The sequence below is a fragment of the Petaurus breviceps genome, unplaced genomic scaffold (genome assembly GCF_028583685.1).
Source record: "Petaurus breviceps papuanus isolate PSGF00001 unplaced genomic scaffold, PetGlider_PUasm1.0 350, whole genome shotgun sequence".
Taxonomy (NCBI): Eukaryota; Metazoa; Chordata; class Mammalia; order Diprotodontia; family Petauridae; genus Petaurus; species Petaurus breviceps.
The window spans coordinates 2,191,807-2,214,265 of NW_027186199.1; the positions used below are offsets into that span (position 1 = coordinate 2,191,807).

Here is a 22,459-nt window from a genome sequence, read left to right on the forward strand (position 1 = left end):
CCTTTCCCCAGTCCTTCTTCTGCTGTTATTCAGCAGCAAGCCTTTTCAGGAGGCTTTCAGATTTCCCGCCTCTGTAAGCCCCTCTTCCCTTTCCCTTGCTGTCAGTCAGCTTCCTTGGAGGGCTCCTTTGTTGTTTACCATTGGGGAAGATTTTTGTGCCGAGACTTGAGCCCCCCCCCCCCCCCCCAACCAATGGGAGAAAGGACCCCATTAGGGTCTTGTAATGCTTTTTGTAAAGTGACTCTTCCTCATGATCGGTCATGGGGAAGACCATCCTCTTCACCCAGGGAAGAGAATAACTTCCTGTTCCTACCTATCCTAAGAAATCTCTGTGTTCTTGATTAAATTTTGGATAAGATTTTTCATCGCAAACAGGTGGTTGGGGGAAATTATTGTTGTTCACTTGTTTCCAGTTGTGTCCAACTCTTCGTGACCCCATTTGGAGTTTTTTGGCAAAGTGACTAGAGTAGTTTGCCATTTCCTTCTCTAGCTTATTTTACAGATAAGGAACTGAGACAAACATGGTTAAATGACTTGCCCAGGGTCACACAGCTAGTAAGTGTCTGAGGCCAGATTAGTTGCCAGTGGGGTGAGTTTGGATTAGGGGACCATTATGGATCTGACAATAAAAAATTTACATATATGTGTATATATGCATATGTATATATGTATATACATACATATATGTATGGGGTGCAAACTGCTTTTTATTTCCTGATGAGGTTTATGCTTTCATTTCATTTTATTTTTCAATGAACAAGAATTTGTTTTCTCTCCCTCTCATCCCTCCCAATAGAAAAGAGAAAAACAACTATGGGGGTGGGAAATTAGGGGGCCGTTATGGCCCTGACAATTTAAAAAAGAACAAGTATTAAGGTGGAAGATATAAAGGTTTTTTTTTAATTATTTAATTTACATGTAAGCAAAACTACGACCTCCTCTCTCTCCTCTCCCTTGTCTAGATTTATGATAAGTAGCTCCTTTATGTAGAGCAGGGCAGCCTTCATAGAGGCAAGTGACTCCCTGTAACAATGCATTATACAATATTTGGAATGACTACTAAAAACCAAATGTACAGCCAGAATTCTCAAGATGCACTGCCAAACTTTGGGGATGTTTGCCTCCAATGTAGTTAGGCTACTTGACTGTTTTTAAATCCCAAGTCAAGTGCCAACATAAATAAAGAAACAAATAGATAACTGAATGAATGGATAAAGTTATGCCAATCTCATTTCTTCTTTGGAAGTATCACATCACACTTTTTGACAATCCCCCCTCCCCCCCCAAAAGAAACAAAGAGTTCATTTAGAATCATCCGTGTTAGACAATGGAGGGCCCATATTTGTCATTCACTTGCTTGCTGATCCAAATCTGCTACAAGGTAGAAAGAGATGCCAGGAAGGAGCCTCCAATCCAGACAGAGTATTTGTATTTAGGTGGGCAATGATCTTGATTTTCATTGTGCTTGGGACTAGAGGCAATCTCCTTCTGTATCCTGTCAGCAATGCCTGGGTACTTTGTGGTACCACTAGACAATATGGTATTGGTATACCAGTCCTTATGGATGTCAACATCATAGTTTGTGATTGAGTTGAAAGTAGTTTCATGAATTGTACAGGTTTCCATTCCTAAGAAAGAAGATGGAAAGAGAACTTCTGGGCACTTCAATCTCTCATTGCAATAGTGATAATGTGACCATTAAGGAGCTCATTGCTCTTTTTCAGAGAAGAGCTAGATGCAGCAGTGGCTGTTATCTGCTCAAAGTATAGGGCTATGTAATACAGCTTCTCCTTGATACCACACACAACTTCCCTCTCAGCTATTGTAATGAAACTAAACACCCTCTCTTGGTCAGGATCTTCATGAAGTAATTTGTCAGATCACGGCCAGTAAGATCCAGATGGAGGATAGCATGGGGAAGAGCTCAACCTTCATAGATGGGGACATCACTGGAATCCATCTCAATACCAGCAATATGACCAGAGTCATATAGGGTCAGCACATCCTAGATGGCAACATACATGGCTGGGGTTTTGAAGGTTTCAAACATAAGCCATGTTCTTTTTTCTCTGTTGGGTTAGGGATTTAGGTGTGCTTCTGTGAGAAGCACAGGTATTCTTTAGGGGTCACATAGAGCTCATTGTAGAAAGTTGTAATGTAATGTCAAGGTAACTTCCCAAGGTTCAAAATACCAGCATAGGTGCTCTCCATTTTATTCAGTGACAAACCAAGAACAGAGAAGGTCAAAACATGACATCATTCAAAATACAGCATTTACTAAGGGTGATTAAATAATCTCCAAGTACTACCCCACCCCAGGACCTTCCACTCATTCAATCAATTACAAAGTCCCTGTTCTAAATACTACTCCACCCCTAGGCTGTACCTTCATTTAGTCCACCACAAAGCCCCTCTTCTCAAATGGAGATTAGTTTCCAATCTAAGTAAAGTACATTCATTTGTTCAACCATAGAACACAAAAAGGTCAAAAGTTCCCCACCCCTGGATCACAATTGAATCTACCCCAGAGTTACATCAAGTTTAAGCACAGCACTTAATACCCAAATGGAGGTCTTTTCTTCATCTTGACATGAGGCAAGTTCTCAGCAATCTTAGTTCCTGGGGAGACAAGGCTTAGCAAGGCCACAAGATACATTGCCAGTCCCTTCATTAATTCATCCTCTGTCTGTAGAACAGTCCTAGAACCCCTGAAAACATTAGCAAAACCCTCTCCCAGGATTTCTGTAAACATACAACAAGAAAATCCTTCTTCAGGGGAACCAACAGAAAGGTTCCCAGACCCCTGCAACAACAGCACTGTCCTTCACCAGTGGACAGTATTCACTCTGTCTGCAGGACAGTCTCCAGACCCCTGCAACAACAGCACTGTCCTTCACCAGTGGGCAGTATTCACTCTCTGTCTGCAGGACAGTCTCAGGATCTCTTAGCCAACAGCCAGGTTCCAGGACTTCTTCAACAACAGGACTGTCTTTCACCAGTGGACAAATCTGGCAAAACAACATCAAAACAGACAGACAAAGTACCAGCAAAACAGCCATGTCTCCTCAGTCCTTGGCAGCTCAGGGGGCATGTCTCAAAAGTCCAGGGCAATTCAAAGTGGCCCCCAGCAATTCTATCAGTCTCTCGCTGCCTCCACGTGGGTGCTGCTTCCAAAAAGTTCTTCTGCCTCTCTCTTGTCTCTCCAAATCTACATCACCAGCTCCTCCCAGTTCAGGACTTTCTTTTCACATCAACAAGTCCATCCCACAGGTGGGATTAACAAGCTCTGGGTTTTAACACAATCAATTTGAAAACCAAGCCAATACAGGGGAATCTTTATATTCTATTACTATCACAAAAGTATGATGCCAGATCTTCTCTATTTATCCCAGTTGGTGACAATATCATGTTCAATGGGGGTACTTCAGGGTCAGAATATTTCTTTTCCTCTGGGCTTCATCTCTCATGTAGCTATACTTCTGGCCCATATCCACCATCACATCCTAATGTCTTGGGTACCCAACAATGGAAAAGAAGACAGCCCAAGAGCATCATCTCCTGGGGAGTTCATTCCCTCCCTAAATAAAATTTTTTTTGAGGGAAATTTCCTATGCAAGAGCCAGCCTTGAATTCTTATTGAGTTCTAGTAGAATAAGCTTAATGGAAGCTAGGGCAGGAGGGACCTACTACTTGGAGAGTCAGGGGGAGTGAATGGGGCAGGTAGACAGATTGTTCCTCCTCTAGACTTTAGACAGGAGCTGTCTTTTTAGAACCCATGGCAGGGGACATGGCACTAGTTATGCCCTCTCCTGGCTAAAGTTATGTAGCTATCAGGTCTGGGGACAAGGATGACAAGTTTGGGAAAATTTGTCTTCTGAGCTGCCTGCCTTTTTTCCTGCCATACTTCCCACAGTGTCCTACACCCTTAGGCTGATCCCCATCTACTCAGATCCCATTCCAACTTCTCCCTTCCTTGATGCTATTACCTTGATGACTCAAAGAAAGTGAACTTGCAGTTGAGGGTATGCCTCCATCAGTTGGTAAGAGGTGAGCTTGGTCTTGTCCCAATTAGATTTTATCCACAGGAATGCTTAACTACAAAGGTTAAAATAATAATTTTTTTCAGAAATGTAATTCTTCATAAAAATATCTAGAAATCTTCAATGAAATCTGAAGTTCTTTCTGTAGTTCATCACTGAGTTCCTAGACACTAATTCTCTCAAATGTAACCTAAAATTTCATTAATTTTGACTGTCATGATCCACTGTTGATGCATATTAAATGTTTAACTATTGAAACTTCCCCTTCCCCCAGTCTTTCTGGCAGGAGCTGTTATTCCAACCGCACTCATATGAGCATAAGAAATTAGCTTCTTTAAGTGCAAGAGGGAAAGGATGTAATTTTAAAAATCTCTGCTAAATGTCACCTTGTTAGATTTAATCATTTGTCCTAGTCTGTCAAGATCATTTTGGGTCCTGATTACCATCCAATATGCTAGCTACTCATCCCATCTTTGCATCTCCTGCAAATCTGACAAATGTGCCTCATCCTAACTTGGTTACCTGTGTAACCTTGAAGAAGTCAAATAAACACCCTGGGCTTCAGTTCCTCAGCTGTGAAATGCAGGGTTGGACTTTGCTTCATTATATGACTGAAAGAAGGATCTGAAGTAGAGGAGGGAAACTTTGACCCTTGCTATGAGGTTAGAGGGTGGAAGAATTTTGCAAAGAGGAGTAAGGAAAGGAAAAGGAGCAGCTCTGCAGTTAGAACGAAGCAGCAAATTTGACTCTGCTGGAAGAGGAAGGAGCTTCTTAGGAGGAAGCAGCTGCTTGTTCTCCAAAGAACAGCACAGAAGAACTACAAAAGCTATCAGGTGAGTGATCACCCAGTAAATGTGAGCAAAGAGTAATTGTGGGTAGAGATTCCCAGCTCAAAGATACTGAGGCAGCTGTTTAGGATCTGATAAAAAACAAACAAAAAACCACCCACCAAAGAGGTGTGTTGTCTTTCTGGAAATGTAACTAAAACAAAATGGAATCTCCCAAACCTTATCAAAATGGATTATTTGTTCTAGTGTTTCACAAGGGAACAAATGATAGCATCAGAAGAAACTCAAGACATGATGTCAAAGACTGCCAAGTTTTAGGCATGAAACTAAAGCAGATAAGGACACAGGTTGGATTTTCTTCGCTGTTGTCCATTGATGGCAAGTGATGCAAAAGGAAAAAAAATGATTTGGGAAGTGAACACCTGGCTGAAAAGGTGGCATCTGGGAAGTGGATTTGGATTTCTCAACCACAACTTACAATAGAATGAAGACAGAGTTTTGACTAGGGATGGAATACATCTGAAGACTAGAAAGAATGTATTAGCTTGTGTCTTGGAAAGAATGCATTAGCTTGTGTCTTGAAAATCTAAACAAGAAGGTTTCAAAATATTGATTGTTTTATTCTGAACCTACCAAACACTAAATACAATGGCCTTTCCACACAAATAGTAAAATAAAAAAGGAGAATTGTACATAAAACTGTGGATCTCCATTATATACATCTTGCTTTTCTTTTAAGTTATATAGAAACATTAAGCTGTAGTTTTTAAAGCTGTCCTGCTTGCCTATGATTCTTTCAGGTCTTCTGTTCTCCTTTGGGCATTTAAAAAAATGATGCCTCTGTGACCCTCTTTTTCTTTCTCTCCTTTGTCATCTTTGCCAGCTTGATGGGTATGAAGTGTTCTGGAAAACAGAAGACTGAAGGAGTATATGAGAGCTATATTCAAACATTTAAAAGATTTTCAGGGTTCCAAGTATCTTCTCTATGCAGATTGCTGTCAGATGTATTTTCTAGTCCTAATCCCTCCCAGCCTCCAATCTACCATTTTCAACTACCTATTAAGACCTCTCAAACTGGATAACTCATAGAAATTTTAAACTTTACGTGACTCAAAGTGGACTCATTATCATTCCCCCCAAACCTTCCCCTCTTCCTAGCTTCTTTGATTGTTGAGTACACCACCATCTTCCTAGTTACCCAAGCTCACAACCTTGGTGTCATTCTTTACTCCTCCCTCCCTCATCCTATATATGCCATTAGTTACCAAGTCCTATTGTTCTTACCCTTATAACATTTCTCTTACAAGCCCCATTCTCTCCACTGACACTGTCCTCAACTTCATCACCTCACCCCTGAACAATTGCGACAGCTGACTGGTGGGTCTCTATCTCCAGTCTCTCCTCATTTCAGTCTATCTTTCACTCATCTGCCAAATTGATCATTTTATAGCACAGGTCTGTCCATGTTCCTTCTCCCCAACTATTCAAAAAATACCAATGGTTCCATATTAGTGCCAGGATCAATTGTAAAATCCTCTGTTTGGCTTTTGGGGTTCTTCATAATCTGCCTCTGTCCCATCTTTCCATTCTTCTTTTACCTTACTCTTCTCCACATACTCTATGATGAAGGGAGACCAGCCTCTTCCCCATTCCTCAAACAAGACACTCCATGTCCTGATTATGAGCATTTTCTCTGGCTGTCTTCCCATGTCTGAAATGCTTTCTCTCCTCATCTCTGCCTCTTGGCTTTCCTGGTTTCCTGCAAATCTCAGCTAAAGTCTCACCATCTATAAAAATTCTTTCCAGTTCTCCTTAATCTTAGCCCCCTTTTTCTAAGACTATTCTCAATTTATCCTGTATATATTTTGCTTGTATGCAGATATTTATAAGTTATCTCCTCCATTCAACTGTGAGCTTCTTGAAAGAAGGGAATATACACACATATACATATAGCCATTTTGAGTGTCCTCATTCCTTTTCATATAGCAGTGTTTTCATATAGCAGGTATGTAACAAATGCTAGCTGACTTGATTTGACATCTTTTGCTTGGCACCAGAATCAGAACTAGGAACAATGGGTAAAAATTTTAAGAAAGGCAATTTAGGTTTGATGTCAGGAAAAACTGTCTAAAAATGAGAGCTGTCCCAAATCAAAAGAGGCAGGTGGAGAGAGGTGGTAGAGTTTCCCTCCTTGGTGTTCTTTTTTTTGTCTTTTTGGAGGGCAATAGGGGTTAAATGACTTGCCCAAGGTCACACAGCTAGTTTTTGTGTTAAGTGTCGGAGGCTGGATTTGAACTCAGGTCCTCCTGACTCCAGGGCCAGTGCTCTATTCACTCTTGGTGTTATTTTTGACAACTTTTAAGGTACGTGATGCTAGGGATTCCTTTTGAGTGTGGCTTTTTACTAGGTGGCCACTGAGATCTTTGCGAAACCTCAAATTCTATGATTCCTTAATATCTAAAATCCTTTCTGGTTATAAATCCATGACCTATGATAATAGTATACCTTCATAAAAGTCATTGCCAAAAATGTTGAACAGAATTCTACTGTTTACAGATTCCTATTTCCTACTTTATACACATGTACATATACTTATAAATTTTATATTTTATTTTCCCCAAATTACATGTAAAATAATTTTTAACATTCTTTTTTTGTTTTTTAAATTTGAGTTCCAAATTCTATCCCTCCTCCCTCCCTGAGACAATAAACAATCTGATATAGGTTACACATGTGAAATCATGTAAAACACTTCCATATTAGTCATTTTGTGCAAGAGAATTTTGGTAAGCTGGCCTTCATTTTCCAGCCTTCTTTTACTCAGGGCTACTATTTGGATGTGATACTTTCTGAGTTCTTTTGCGCCAGGAATTGTTTGTCTTTCAGGTCTACTGGATTTCATATTGTCCATAAGTGAGTACATATTCATGCATGTGAGTGGAATCATCATCGTAAAAGTTTTGTATGTGTTTTTGTGATTCAGCTGCAGGGTGGGATCCCTCCATGCCATGGTATGCAGGCCAGGGTTAGGTGAATTTTTAGGGCACTCATCCTGAGTCCTTGAATCATTGCATTGATCAGAGTAAGTCTCTTCACAGTTGATCATTGTTGCAATATTAGTGTTACTGTATACAATGTTCTCCTGTTTCTGCTCACTTTACTTTGTATCAGTTTATTAAATCTTTCCAGATTTTTCTGAAACCATTCTGCTTATCATTTCTTACATAACAATAGTATTCCATCACAACCACATACCATAACTTGTTCATCCATTCCCTAATTGTATAACCTCAATTTTCAATTCTTTGCTACCACTAAAAGAGCTGTTATAAATATTTTTTGTATATAGAGGTCCTTTTCTTTTTTTCCTCTGTTCTCTTTGGGATACAGATCTGATAGTGTTATTGCTGGGTCAAAAGATATGCACAGTTTTAAAAGTATAAATAATATTTAATTTTTCCCCATTACATGTAAAGACAATTTTAAATATAATTTTTATAGTATTTTGAGTTCCATTTTTTTCTCCCCCATTCCCAAGATGGCAAACAATCTGATATAGATTATACATATGCAATGAAGTAAAATATATTTCCACATTAGTTATGTTTTGAAAGAAGAACAGAACAAAGAGGAAAAAACATGAAAAAAACAAAGTTAAAATAGTATGCTTTGATCTGCATTCAGACTTCATCAGTTCTTTCTCTGGATGTGGATAGCATTTTCCATCATAATTCTTTTGGAATTCTCTGAGATCATTGTATTGCCAAGAAGAGCTAAGCTGTTCACAATTGACAATTGTACAACATTTCTCTTACTGTGTACAGTGTTTTCCTGGTTCTGTTCACTTGACTTTGGATCAGGTCATTTAAGTCTTTCCAGGTTTTTCTGAAGCTATCCTGCTTGTTGTTTCTTACATCATAATAGTATTTCATCACAATCATATACTACAACATGTTTATCCATTCTCTAATTGATGGGCATCTCCTCAATTTCCAATTCTTTGCTATTGCTAAAAGAGCTGCTATAACTATTTCTGTATATATATATAGGTCCTTTACCTTTTTCTTTGATCTCTTTGGGATACAGACTTGGTAGTGGATTGGCTGGGTCAAAGGGTATACACAGTTTTGTAGCTCTTTGGGCAAAGTTCTAAATTGTTCTCCAGAATGGTTGGATCAGTTCACAGCTCCATCAACAGTGCATTACTGTCCCTATTTTTCCACATTCCCTCCAGCATTTGTCATTTTATATGTTAACCAATCTGATAGGTGTGAGGTGGTACCTCAGAGTTGTTTTGTTAACAACTTGTTAACAAAACTTGTTGTTAACTGGCTGCCATGGCATCAGGAAAGCACATAGGGAAGGGCATTCCAGTCTGTTCAGGGTCAGAGACCATCTTCCAATGCTGCCTGTGTGATCCCACAGCCAGCCTTTGGATCCACAGAGCAGAGGCTTTGAGGGATGGGCCTGGGGCTTCTCTCAGATACCAGAAGCAACCTGGGGAGGCAAAGTTTCTTGAGACAAGGTTGGTGGCTGAGTGTAGGGATTGCTGGCTTTGTGGTTTGTGCTCCTAAGCTGCCTGAAGACCTTCAGGAAACCTATTGACACTTTAAACCTCACTTTCTATTCTACTGGGACACCTTTGTTGAGGTTCTGTACTGGGTGGCCTGAAACTGAAGTGACAGCCCTAGAGAAGGACCCTTAGTGGCCTTAGTGGCACCACTGTTTGCCCACCAGGCAGCAGCATCCCAACAGGGCAGGCCTAGAGGCCAGGTTGATCTCATTTGCCTCTGAATCATTGTTTCTTCAACTGGGGTTCATGGACTCCCAAGAAATCTATGAAAGGTTTTCAGAGGACACTATGAACTTGGATGGGAAAAAATTACATCTTTATTTTCACTAACCTCTAACTGAAATTTAGACAAGGGCAGGGAGGAATGTGGAGGGGGTGGAGAGCACAGCAGGGAAGGGCAGGACTATGGTAGTGATTAAGAAAAGGAGCATAATAGTCTTTCACTCTTTGCATCCCTCTTGGAACTTAAAACAAAGGAGGGAAGGATGTTTGTCTTGGATCAGGGTTGCTCACCTCAATGAGGAAAGAGGCTTTTGTCCGAGAAAGTAGAGAGTGAAAGGAGGATACATGGGTGGGGAATGGTGAAGGAAGACAGGGAAAATGAGAGTTGAAAAAGAGAGGGAAATAGGAAGGGAAATAGGAAGGAAGGAAAAAGACAGAGGGAACAGGTGGAGAGGCACAAGGAGGAAGGAAGAGAAGGAGAGATCAAGGAGGGAGAGGTATGGAAGGACTAAAGGGGGAGTGAAAGCAGAAGAGAGAGAGAGAGAAACAGCTGGGGGGGAAGAGAGAGAGAGAGAGAGAGAGAGAGAGAGAGAGAGAGAGAGAGAGAGAATGAGCACTCTGGCTTTTTTCTGCCTCCCCACACCTAGCCAAGCTCTAAATAGACCCTTGATCTTCCAAGGGCTCCACCTAACCCACTAGATTCCTAGTGATTTTACTCTTAAGAGTCTCTCCCTTCCCCTAATATAATTAGAGCTACTGTACCTGAGTGGGAAATTTATTAGTACTGGCAGCACATTCCTGGGGGACATTGTCCCCCATCCTACTATAAGACTAATCTTCCACACATTCACCTGGTTCTGTCCCTGGGTGAATTTTGTACCTACTTTGTATTCTGACCCCAGGACAGCCTCATCTCTCTTTCTTTTCTTGCAAGGCCACCAAACTCTAGCTCTAATTGCTTCCCTTCCTTGCCCTCCTCTCCCCTCCTTCCACCCCACCCCTGCAATACAGGACTCCAGACCCTCCACAGTTTTCTGTTGGACACAGGCAGGCCAGTCCCTGTATGCATCGCTGTGAGTGTCTGGAATTACCTTTGATTTTGGCAGCAGCACAGTCCTTTGAACAGGGTAAAAAGTGTTGTGGTCATTCTCCAGGGCAGGAAAAATGATATCAGAAAGGTCACCCAGTCCATCCAATCTAGCTTGTCAGACTCTTCCTTGTGAGAAAACCCTGCAGAATGACTGGGACCCATCAGTTTCAGCTTGGTCAGGGCAAGCTCTTGGCCTTTCCTGACAAGTAGCCCTAAAGCTAGGTGGGCTGGGACTCTAGGTTTCTGTTACCCCTCCTGCCAGCAACTTGAGATCTCCCACACTCCCAGTCAGCTTCTGCTCTGGAGCTTTGGCCCTGCCTGACACCCTGCCTTCTATAAGAGCCCAAATGTACTCATCTCCTTTGATCCCATCTCTAAGGAAGACTTCAGGCAAGTGTTGGGCCCACAATGGAGGTTTGGTACTCAGAGACCAGGGCTGCAGGGGTGCTCAGGGGCTAGTGGGGAGGAGACTGAGCTTTAATATCATCCCATAATTTAACCACATCTTTTCTTACCTTGGCATCGTAGCAGGATCCACAGGAAAAACATGGCAATTCCAATTTCAAATGCCCAAGACGCAACTAGGATACCATTTATTTCCCACAGCCAGGGACTGGTCCGGGTAAGATATTCTGAAAGAATCCCCCAGTCTCAGCACAAGACTATGACCCTTGGGTCCCTTTGCACACAGTCCCACAACCCCTAGGACATACTGGGACATTGCTGGATGAAGAAAGATGATCCTGAAATGAAATGAGCTTCATAGTATCCTTCTGATGTGTAGGGGAATCTTCTCTAAGTCTCTGAGGCCTAGTTTCGGGTGGGCACCAGAGTCTTTCTTAAAGAATCAAGAAGGATGAGAGAATTCCAAGATAAGGAGTTTCTGGAGTGCTAGTCATAGGGCATAATGGAAGACCTGAGACTGAGTAAGACGGAGGATAAGATGCCCTTGTGAGGAAGCCAGGCAAATAGGAGAAAGCAAGCTGAGCTCCCTTCATAGTCTACTGTGCTGGAGACATTCTGTGAGATCTAGTGCATAGCTGTAACTTTTCCACTTATCAAAGTTCTTGGCACTGTAAGAGTGGGATTGATTGTTAACAATGTGCAGCCAATCAATTCAATCAAACTACCCTGGACTCAATGTGAAAATCTGGGAAAGATATCTGATAAAGTAAATGTAAATAAAATAAATAAATATAATAAATATATTCATTAAATTTAATAAATACATTGTTATATAAAATAAATATATTATATATAATAAATAATATAATATATAATAATAGAACACAACATACAATAATATAATAATAAATAGAAATATAAAATAAATAAATGTAAATAAATAAAAGTAAATGTAAATAAAATAAAGTAAATAAAGTAAACTAGACAGGAGTTCTATTCCAATTGAATAAAGGATTTCATCATGTCCCCTGGGTCCTGTGTAAAAGTTAGCCAGAATCAGGGAATTGCAGGTATTGGAGCAAATATGGATTTCCAGTAAAAGCCCTGAAGAGGAACCACCTATGGGGAAGGGGGCTATCTTGTCCTCAGTGATGGCCAGGCCTCTTTCACACACCCTATCTTACTCCTCCCTTTGTTCAGAGGAGGTTTTTGGACCTTCAAAGAGGATTTGAAGGTTTTGGAGGATTGGGGCTTCTCATTTTATTATTAGTGCTCCAGCATCATCCTCTAGGGCCAGCAAAGACCGACAACAGTAACTATATCAAGGAGCTGATAACAAGTTAGACATAGATGTAATAAACTAATGGGGTTTTTCTTAAGTAACTTTCAAATGGGAGAAAATGAATTCCAGTATCTTGTATCTGTGAGTTACATCTTTATCTCCTGTGTTCTCTAAATTTGAGCCCTTGGACACTGTATAACATGTCACAGACTCTTTTTGGGGCGATATTTTATACCTATTGTTGGTACCACCTAAGTAAATACTCCTTTCTAAAAGCCATTTATGGCTGATTGACTTCAATTATTCTGAACTGATCATCTTGAGGGGGAAGTACACCAGTGGGGGTCCAAACTAATGACATTAAAGAATAACCATCAGTTCCTTGTAGTACCCCTAAATTGCTGAGGAGGAGATGTAGCCTTGCTTCAGAACTTGAGGCCCATCAGTGAGAATGTGAGTTGGGATAAAGATCCTTAGAGTTTATATGGTTTATGCTGAAGTGTCCAAAAAAAGGGAAACACAATTGAATTTGTGTTTTGACCAGGGCAAAAGATAACAGGACTATCTTTTTCCCTCCCTCATTTTGACTGACAAACTTCTAATATCCAGTTAGCTTTTACTCTGGATTTGCAACATGTTTAATTTATATGGAAGCCAGAGGGGACCAAAGGCCTACCACAGGGGAGACTGAGTCAGGAAGACATAGAAAACAAGATTACCTCAGCATAAATTTCAGACAGAGATTGAGAAATTGGAAGACAGGGTGAATTTTTTCATAATTCTTTTCCCTTTGGGAAGACTTCTGGTCTGCCATTCTATTCCATTTCTTTTAAGTAGTTGGAAACAAAACGGGCCATTGCTGCTATCACTGAGCTCCTGAATAGCCAAGGCAGCTGGGACAGATCTTAGAGGGCTTCAGTGGCTGAGGCAGAGACCCTTGGGTGGAGATAGGACCAAGACATTAGGCTGATAATATGGACCAGAGAGCAGAGTGAGAGACAGAGATGGACCAGACTACTGGCAGTCGCTGTGAAATCTCACTTGCCATTGACTTTAGGTCAGGACACATCCCAACTCACTGGCATTTCTTCCTTGTTTTCTCTGATTGTCATTTTTAAATGACTAGGTTTTATGCCAGGCTGCAGTTATTTCCTTCTACTTCTTGATTAGGCACCACAAGAATGAAAGTGAGAATGGTATATAACTGGCTCCGGATTAGTGGCAATAATGAATCCCTTGAAGTGGTAGCATGATTCAGGTCCACACTGTATATTTCCATTGGACTGGAATCAATGATCATATTTTACCTAAATGTTAATATCAAATAACACAAATTTGAATGAATAGGACCATTTTGCAGGAGGCATTATTCACACTGACTGGGACGAAGCAGAATGATTCAGCTGCTTTGAAGGACCAGACCAGAAAGGGGTTAAGTTGGGCATTGAAACATGAGGCCTTGACCTTCTCTGTGGCAACATCCCAGAAAGGGGACACATTCAAGGGCCTAGAAGGGCCAAAGGTGCAGATACCCTGGTAGGGTACTGAGCATAGATTCTAAGGATCGGGCTGAGAATGTGGAATGACTGTCCTTGGGTGAAGACAGAGATGTTATTCAGGTTTCAAGGGCATACTTAGCTGCTGACTAAGGAGCAGAAAGGGGAGGTTCTTCAGAATTTTACCAGAGTCATGCAGTGGTTGGAAGTAGAATACAATGTTTTTGTGATTTCAATTTCATACAGTAAATGCATTTTAACCTATAAGGTGAATGTTTTCCTTTTTGGTCACAATAAGTTGTAGATAAAAAAATAATGCAAAATGGGGACAAACTCTGCTTGGACATTTTTTTTTTTTTTTGCTTTTTGGAGGGCAGTTGGGATTAAGTGACTTGCCCAAGGTCACATGACTATTTTTTGTGTTAAGTGTCTGAGGCTGGATCCGAACCCAGGTCCTCCTACTCCAGGGCTGGTGCTCTATTCACTGCGCCACCTAGCTGCCCCTGGACATTTTTCTTGACCTTAAACTTGAGGGGTGGTGTGATGGAAATGAATCAATTTGGGATTGAATAAATGAAATATGACACAAAATTGCTTTATATCTAAACCCTAGATAGATATGAAAAGAATGCAAGCCAAAATTGGTGGCAGCTACTTTTCCACATGGCAGCTAGATAGCACAGTGGATAGAGCACTGGGCTTGGAATCAGAAGACTAATCTTCCTGAGTTCAAGTCTAGCTTCAGACACTTACTAGCTATGTGACCCTAGGTAAGTTACTTAACCTTGTTTGCCCTGATTCTTCATCTATAAAATAAGTTGGAGAAGGAAATGTCAAACCACTCCAGTAACTCTGCCAATAAAACCCCAAAGTGAAGTCATGAAGAGTTGGACATGACTGAAACAACCTGAGCAACAATGGCTTCTCCATATAGAAAAATGTCCTGCGTCCACCAGCATCGATGATAAGAACTTACTTGTGGAAGGCATCTTCACTGGGCTCTCCAAAAGAAGAATCCTCACAGGGTCTTGATTCTTGGGTGGGAGGAGTCCTACAGCCAATTACTTAGGGAACCCATGAGGAAAATAGCATTGGATCAGAGGCAAGAGAGAGTGAGAACTGAAAGGGAGCATAAGGGTTAGTCTTTGGGGCCCATGGAAGAGCAGGAGGCGGAGGACAGAAAAGGAAGGTGCAGTGTAGTAGATAGGGAAGTGTACCAGACTTGGAGTCAGGGATCTGGGTTCAAATGCTCTCTCTTTCATTTATGACTTCTCTAAGTTTGAGCAAATCACTATTTGGGCTTCAGTTTCCCCTCTTTGTAAAATGAAAGATTGGACTGGATGGCCTGAAATGGCCCTTTTAGTCCTAATCTTATGATTTTGTAAGTGTCCTTGAGTGGTTTTATCAGCAGAATATTAGCTAGCATTTATATAGGGTTTTCTATAGAACTAAGGTTTTCAAACACTTTACAAATATTTTATCCTTACAACAACCCTGGGAAGTAGATGCTATCAAGATCTCTATTTTACAGATGAGGAAAATGAGGCAATCAGAAATTAAGTGATTTGCCCAAGGTCGTACAACTTGTAAATACATGAGGCAGGATTTGATCTCTGGTCTTCCCTATTCTCTCTTAATTCCAGGGCTTTCCCTCTTTTAATTATTTCCTGTTTATCCTGCATTTAGTTTGCTTTGTATATATTTATTTGCATGTTGACTCTCCCATGAGATTGTAAGTTCCTTGAAAGCAGGGGCTGTCTTTTGCTTCTTTTTGTATCTCTAGGGCTTAGCATGGTGCCTGGCACAAAGCAGCTGCTTAATAAATATTTATTGATTAATTGATTATTTCCCCACTCCGGGTCTAGTACTCTTTCTACTCTGCCACCTGGCTGCCTAGGAGGTCCTTTAGCATTAGAAGATAGCAGGGAGCAATGGAAACAGCATTGACTCTAAGTTTAGAATCATGAGTTCAAATTCCACTTCTGACACATTACTTGTGCAATATTGGGCAAGTCATTTAATCTCTGTGTCTCATTTTCTGCAATTGTAAATGAGAATTAGACTAGATGGACTTGGACGTTCCTTCAGGGTAGACTCTGATTAGATAATTAGGTGCTAGGAGGGAGCTGAGAGATCATCTGGTCTAATGCCCATTGACGAGGAAAGGGCAACGGGCTAGGTTAGTTGATTAGTTTAAGATTTGGTTAGCAATTTTCCAGTCATGTCCAACTCTTTATGACCCACTTTGGGCTTTGCTTACCAAAGGCAGCAGATTTGCTGAGTTCTTGTTCATCCTTTATTCTTAAAGAGGACCAATGATGTCATGAGAGTGATATCTTGATTTCCACATGAGTTGGATTTAAGTGAGGCAGAGCTTTGGAAAATCATCAGCCTCTTCCTGTCCTCCATAATCATCCAAGACCAGTGGCAAGACAAAAATCAAGATGACTGGTGATGGCCCAGGACATAGTGGGTGACCTTAAGCTTTCTAAATTAGGGTCTTTCCCATGTCTCAGTTTGTCTTGAGCAATGCCCATTCAATGACTAAAGACTTGATAGAATTGAAACAAAATATGACCCAATCTATCATCACAAAACTATCAGTCTGGGAGGGGAAGACCCTTAAGAGTTTCTGGCCAAAATAGAAAACAATTGCTACTTATTCTATTAGTTCTATTCACTCTAAGTCATCAAAACCTAAATAATGAGTTACAGAGGCTTCGGTTGAGGGCTATTATTGGCCATTTTAAAAAGCCTGTGTTTTTTCAGTTATATTTCAAGAAACTATAAATGAAAACCTTGGAGGACAAAAAGTAAATTATCCTAGCTTTTTGAAAAAAGAAAAAAAAACAGCCCTAATAAAATAAATTGAAATAAGTCTGAAAAAGGACTATCTTTGACTCCTTGATTCAATTCAATAAATTTTGATTCACTAAGCATTTATTAAAAAAACCTGTTTTATGCAGTGTTCTGCTCTGTGTTGAGGGAGAAACAAAGGTTAGGCAAGATACATTATCCCTTTCCTCATGTAACAGTCCAATAAACTTGTGAAGCATGTAAATAGGTAACTAGGAGATGAGTGTAGCAATTGTGGCACTCCCTTTCACATGTGGGACCCCCAAAAAAGCTAAATCTAGTTAAATTTATTCTGGAAAGTTATTGTGGGAAGAAGTAAACAGGTTTTTTGGAGAACATTTTGTATTAACTAACTTTACCATGTTGCTATTTCTTCCCTTCCTCCTCTTCCTCCTCCTCCTTTTCCTCCTCCTCCTCCTCCTCCTCCTCCTCCTCCTCTTCCTCCTCCTCTTCCTCCTCCTCCTCCTAAGAGTTAATATACCAGGAGTCAAAGACCGTCCTTTTTCAGACTTCTACCTATCCCGCTAGGGTGGAGGATTAGGACTGACAAAAGGGAAAGAAGACTCTCTTAGTAATTCTATCAGGCTCTAGCAAAAGCCTTGCCCACAGTATGCAGTAGATTTTCTGAGTAGATAGTTGGCAAAAGAAGATCCTGTAATGGATAAGAATGCCACTTCCTTTTAAAGGTTTTGTGCTGACCAGAGCATGTGATGTCATAAGGTTTTAAGTTTGTACAGTAGAAACAAGGGTGCCTAAGAGTGAGCATTTTGAGAATTACCCTTTTTAAGGTCTTGGCCACAGGGATAGTGGAGGCAGTGCATTGGAGTAAGTGATCAGATACTTGCAAAGGTCAGGCTCCCAGGACTTTCAGGATTCTAGAAGACTTGTGCTATCTTTGCCCAGAATTGTCTGATGGTTAAGAAAAAATGCCCTTACCCCGTTTCTCTTCATAATTACCTTGGTATCGCAGGATGAACCACATGAAAAAGCCAAATGTCAGCACCCAGAGAATAGCTATGTATGCAATGAAGAGGACCATCCAGAAAACCAACACTGGCTTAACTTCTTCACCTAAAATACAACCCCCACCAAAACATATCAATGAGGTCAATCTCATGCCCTCAATCTCCTCCGTTCCAGAATTAGGGTTTGGGATGAAGAACTGTGCAACCTCTTAATACCTTTTTTTTTTTCAGAAAGCACATGATTCCCTCGGCTTAGGGACACCCTGATGAAGTAAGTTTTATTTAGGGAGAGGTGTTTAGATCTGGCCAAGGAAGAGCAGGTTTGTATCATTATGGGCCCATGAGTAACTATGGCTAGAATATCTAGGAAGTCAAGGATTATCCCATAAGTGACAACATTGATTTCTTTTCCATAAATATTTCTGAATGTATGTATTTCCCTTTCTTTTCTCAGCAATACTAGATATACCACTCTTACAATCTGAAGGGTGAGAAGAGAATAAATAGGGAGTGAAAGGGGGATTATAGTAGACAAGGGAATCTAGTTATGAGTTCTGGCAGTAGTGGCCAAATAAGGGATATGGTGAGCCTGATTTCAGGATCCAGAGTGTCATGTAGGATTGGGGCCATTTATATACAGGAGACTTGGTACCTTGAATTGTGATTAATGTATCAAGGAAAGTGAACAAAGCAGTGAAAGGTGAAATCTCTAAGACCCAAGGCCAAGTTCTTTTGGATCCCCCAAGAAGGGACTGGTCTCATTCATCCCATATTTCTTCATCTTGTCCCTGGGAACATCCTGAGAAACCTTGTCAAATATTTTGATTAAATACGAATATATTATATTTATGGCTATTTCCCAAACTATTTTCTTTGAAAATACTTTAGTTATAGCTATTCTTAGCAATACAATGATCCAAGACAACTCTCAAGGACTTATGAATAATGCTATCTATCTCTAGAGAAAGAACTGATAGAATCTGAATACAGATTGAAGCATACTTTTAAAAATCTTTTTTTGTTTTTGGGTTTTTATTTTGGTTTTTGTTTTCTTTTACAACATGACTAATATGGAATTTTGTTTTACACATGTATAACCTATATCAAATTGCTTGTTTTTTCAAAGAGGAGACTAGGGAGAGAAGGAAAGAATTTGGAACTCAATTTTAAAAATGAATTTTGTAAATTATTTTTAAATGTAATTGGAGAAATATACAATACTAGATAAGAAGAAAACACTTTCATTAACAAATAATAATAAGTTAATTCCAGAAAATTATTTCAGTGTAATCAATATTTCCCCTCCAATGATTCACTATGAAGCAATGCCTAAGTTACATGCTTATTATGTAATAAAGGAGTCTCAGTTTATAAACTCGCTTAATTTCTCTTAATTTTATCAACCCATGCCAAAGTACTCCAGCATCAGCACTTCTGAATTTAGTCCAATAATTTGAAAGTACTTTAAAGGCCAACATGTTCCCTGTTCAGAAAAGTTAAGGAAGTACTGGTTTCCTTATGCACCTTATATGCTGCTAGCTATGAATGAAACTGTATGTGCTGGCCTTCTGTGGCCTGGGGAAGAGGGTGATCAGGGGAATGTAGGTAGGAAGTTGGCCAGGAAAAAGTGATGTTCAACTTTTTACAAGCATTCCTTTCCCCTCCACCTGCTTGTCCTCTAATTCTTTTTACTTTCTTGATTCTTACTCTTTTCTCCCAGGAACCTACCATCTGAAGATTATTTGAAATTTCTCCTAATTTCTGTGGTCCCAGGCTCTCAACAATGACTTTTTTCCACCATGGTCCCGTGTGGGTTACCTTCCCTTCCCCTCTTCAACAGTCATTTTCCTTTATGTGTTATCTTCCTTTATTAGACTGTAAACTCCTTGAGGGCAGGGATTCTTTTTTTTTTTTTAAAGCAATTGGGGTTAAGTAACTTGCTCAAGGTTACATGGCCAGTTATTTCTGGGTGTGGTGCTGAGTATCTGAGCCCAGATTTGATCCCCAGCTCATGAAGCCGGTGCTCTTACTCGCTGAGCCACCTGGCCGCCCCTTGGGGGCAGGGATTCTTTATGCTAGTATTTGTAATCTCAGTGTTTAACACAAGGCTTGGCACATAGCAAGGGTTTAATATATATTTTTTTACTTATAGCCTTGACTTTCCTTCCATCATCCATTCCTTAGCAAATTAATTCTCAAACCTATTCTCTCTTTGTCAGAATAAGCATCTAGTTGGGAAGAGATCATGCTGTGCCTTTTCATCTCCATCCAGCCCCGGATCCTCACCTGAGACTTTTAGCATTATATAAGCTTCCTCTTGATCAAAACCATTTTCAAAATGACATGTGTAACTTCCTTCATCCAAGAGTCTCACATCCCGTATCTTCAGAGTGACATTCCCACTAGAGATAGAATCTCTCACTAGCTCTGTCCTCTTATGGTAATTAGGGTCCTGGTCTCCAAATTTATCTTCCCCATCTTGATAGAGATGTACCACTCGAGTGGACTGGAACCAGACTACCTCCATGTGCTCTGCACTTTGTGCTGGGGAGAGGTGACATGGCAACACTGCAACTTCTCCTACTGCAGCCTGAATGGGTTCTGTAGGTCCAATCACTGAGAACTTTCCTGTTCAATCATTTGGGAAGAAGATGTCAGGGCTCAAAGAGGAATACAGTAGAAGCAAGAGGCCAGTCTTTTTTTTTTTTCCCCAGGGGGACATCCCTTTATTTTCCAATTTTAAAAGGTAGGAATACAAAGGATTACACATTGTGAACAATCAGAGACCTCAAGGATCATTTAGTAGGAGCTTCTCATTTTAGAGAGAACACTGAGGCTAAGGAAAGGAAATGACTAAGTCAGGGTCACACAGTAAGGCAAAGGTAGCCAGCATTGGGCCAGACCTCTCAGGGGCCAGAGGCGGGACTGATCAAGGGTTGTTTCTCTTAGCCTTGGGATGGGGCCTGGCTGAGAGCTTAGGAGGGTAGGAAAGAGGCCAGTATTTATCCTATAGATGGGGGAGAAGGATGGTGTTCCTAAATAGGATGGGAAACAGAGAAAATGAGGAAGAGAGGGTAGAGGAAGAATGAAGGAAATTCTCAATGAAGGATGAAGGAAAGATAAGTAAAAGTGGTAAAGCTATTGAGAAGTACCCAGAAGGGATAAAAAAGGGAACTAGAGAAAACCCCAGAAAATGATGTGAGAAGAGAGGACTTGAGGTGTCAGACAATGAGGATATGCATTAATGGAGAATAATGGAGGCAGTTACAGATTCTCTTCAGCCTCACCCCTCAATCCTTGGAACCCCACTACAAGACACTGGGAAACAAACATTCATATATGAGGCCAATGTGGGTATGTCAAGGAAAATAATGGGGACAAGGAAACATGGAACCCCATTACAAGACACTGGGAAGCAAACATTCATACCTGAGGCCAATGTGGGTATTTCAAGGAAGAGAATGGTAACCAGGAAGCTGAATAAGTGGCATGAGAATCTGATTAAATCCATCACATCTAGGAGAGAAAAATAGAAGAAAGCATGAGGAGTGGTCAATGACTAGAATGGGAACAAGGGGTAGGGGGTCACAGTGGCATCGGTCAGGACTTCAGGAGCCTATAGAATTTGCAGAAACAAAACCCCATTGAGTATCAGTGGTGTGCAGGTGTTCAGAGGTCATCTACTCTAACTATATCCCAATAAGAATCTCATCTATTATATGCCACAAGGTAGTTACTCAACTTTTGTGTGAAGTGAAGTTCAGTTTACCATAAGCTATAGCAGTGCATGTCAGTTTGGGGCAACTCTACCCCAAAGAGATTTTACTTAGGTAACAGAAGTGGCACATTCTCAGAGCATCTTTGAGGCTACTCTACATGTAAGAGGTGGAGGAATGTACCAACAGGAGAGTTGTGATGGTGTGTTATGAGGAAGTACATTGGAGAGGCTTGAAAAATGTATGTATCTATTTTGTAACTGGTTCTGACCTGATCAGCTCATGGTGGACAGCAGCCCCTTTGAATGGTTGTGGTTGCTGACCCAGAACTGGAAGTGCCTTCAAAAAGCCTTGGCCCTTGACAATATTAGATCTCCAATCCAGCTACCTGACAGGGACTCCAGTCTATTGGAGGTCTTTTAAGGGCTAAGTCTACTACTCTTGGGTCCTCAAGACCCAAATCTGGGTCAGGAGCTTGTAAACCTCAGATTGGGAGGGCAGCAATCAGATTCTGTCTTAGGTAAGATCACTTTGAACTCACTGAAAGTTTGCAGATCACTAGCCACTCTGAATGTCTTCTGAGATCCCTGAAGACCCCTGGATTCAGTATTCAGAAAAAGCAGCATTGGAACACAGAAAATATGAAACATGATCAAATAAATCCTCACTCTCTAGAAGTGAGCAGAGCTTTGGGCTAGCACAAATGATTAAGTGAGGGAAAAAGGCTTGAAGAATGAGTAAACAAGATTCCCACCATTATGAGCTATTGTGGAGAGAAGGATAGTCAAGGTACAAACTCAAAATAGGATGCCTCCAAAATATTCACAAGCAAAGCTTCAAAAAACAAAAACCAAACCAAACCAAACCAACCCCACAACTTCAAGATAAAACCAACTAGAATTCTTGGAAGAAATGGAAAAACAGTTTTGAAAGGAATTAAAATGATTTTCTAAACAAAATGAGGTTTCTAGAACAAAAAGTTGTAACAGAATTTGATCTTTAGAGGAAATACTTTTAATGACAACC

At 40.6% G+C, this 22,459-nt stretch overlaps 1 protein-coding gene across 1 annotated transcript; it reads right to left on the reverse strand.

Moving 5' to 3' along the window:
* Window positions 1-8,386: 8,386 nt before the first annotated feature.
* On the reverse strand, window positions 8,387-21,228 carry LOC138168013 (myelin-oligodendrocyte glycoprotein-like). Its single transcript, XM_069096978.1, has 5 exons — window positions 21,147-21,228; window positions 20,004-20,345; window positions 11,229-11,345; window positions 10,715-10,853; window positions 8,387-9,325 (listed from the first exon to the last, which is right to left on the reverse strand). Exons 1-5 carry the CDS (start codon window positions 21,226-21,228, stop codon window positions 9,214-9,216), a joined length of 792 nt encoding a protein of 263 aa, XP_068953079.1. The 3' UTR covers window positions 8,387-9,213.
* Window positions 21,229-22,459: the final 1,231 nt, after the last annotated feature.

Excerpts from the sequence above, each read along its gene's own strand:
- LOC138168013 (XM_069096978.1), bottom strand. The coding sequence starts at position 21,228 with ATGGATTTAATCAGATTCTCATGCCACTTATTCAGCTTCCTGGTTACC. Across the intron at positions 20,346-21,146 it reads AATACCCACATTGGCCTCAG|GAAAGTTCTCAGTGATTGGA; the intron begins GTATGAATGTTT and ends ATGATTGAACAG. Across the intron at positions 9,326-10,714 it reads TGCTGCTGCCAAAATCAAAG|GTTGCTTCTGGTATCTGAGA; the intron begins GTAATTCCAGAC and ends TTGCCTCCCCAG.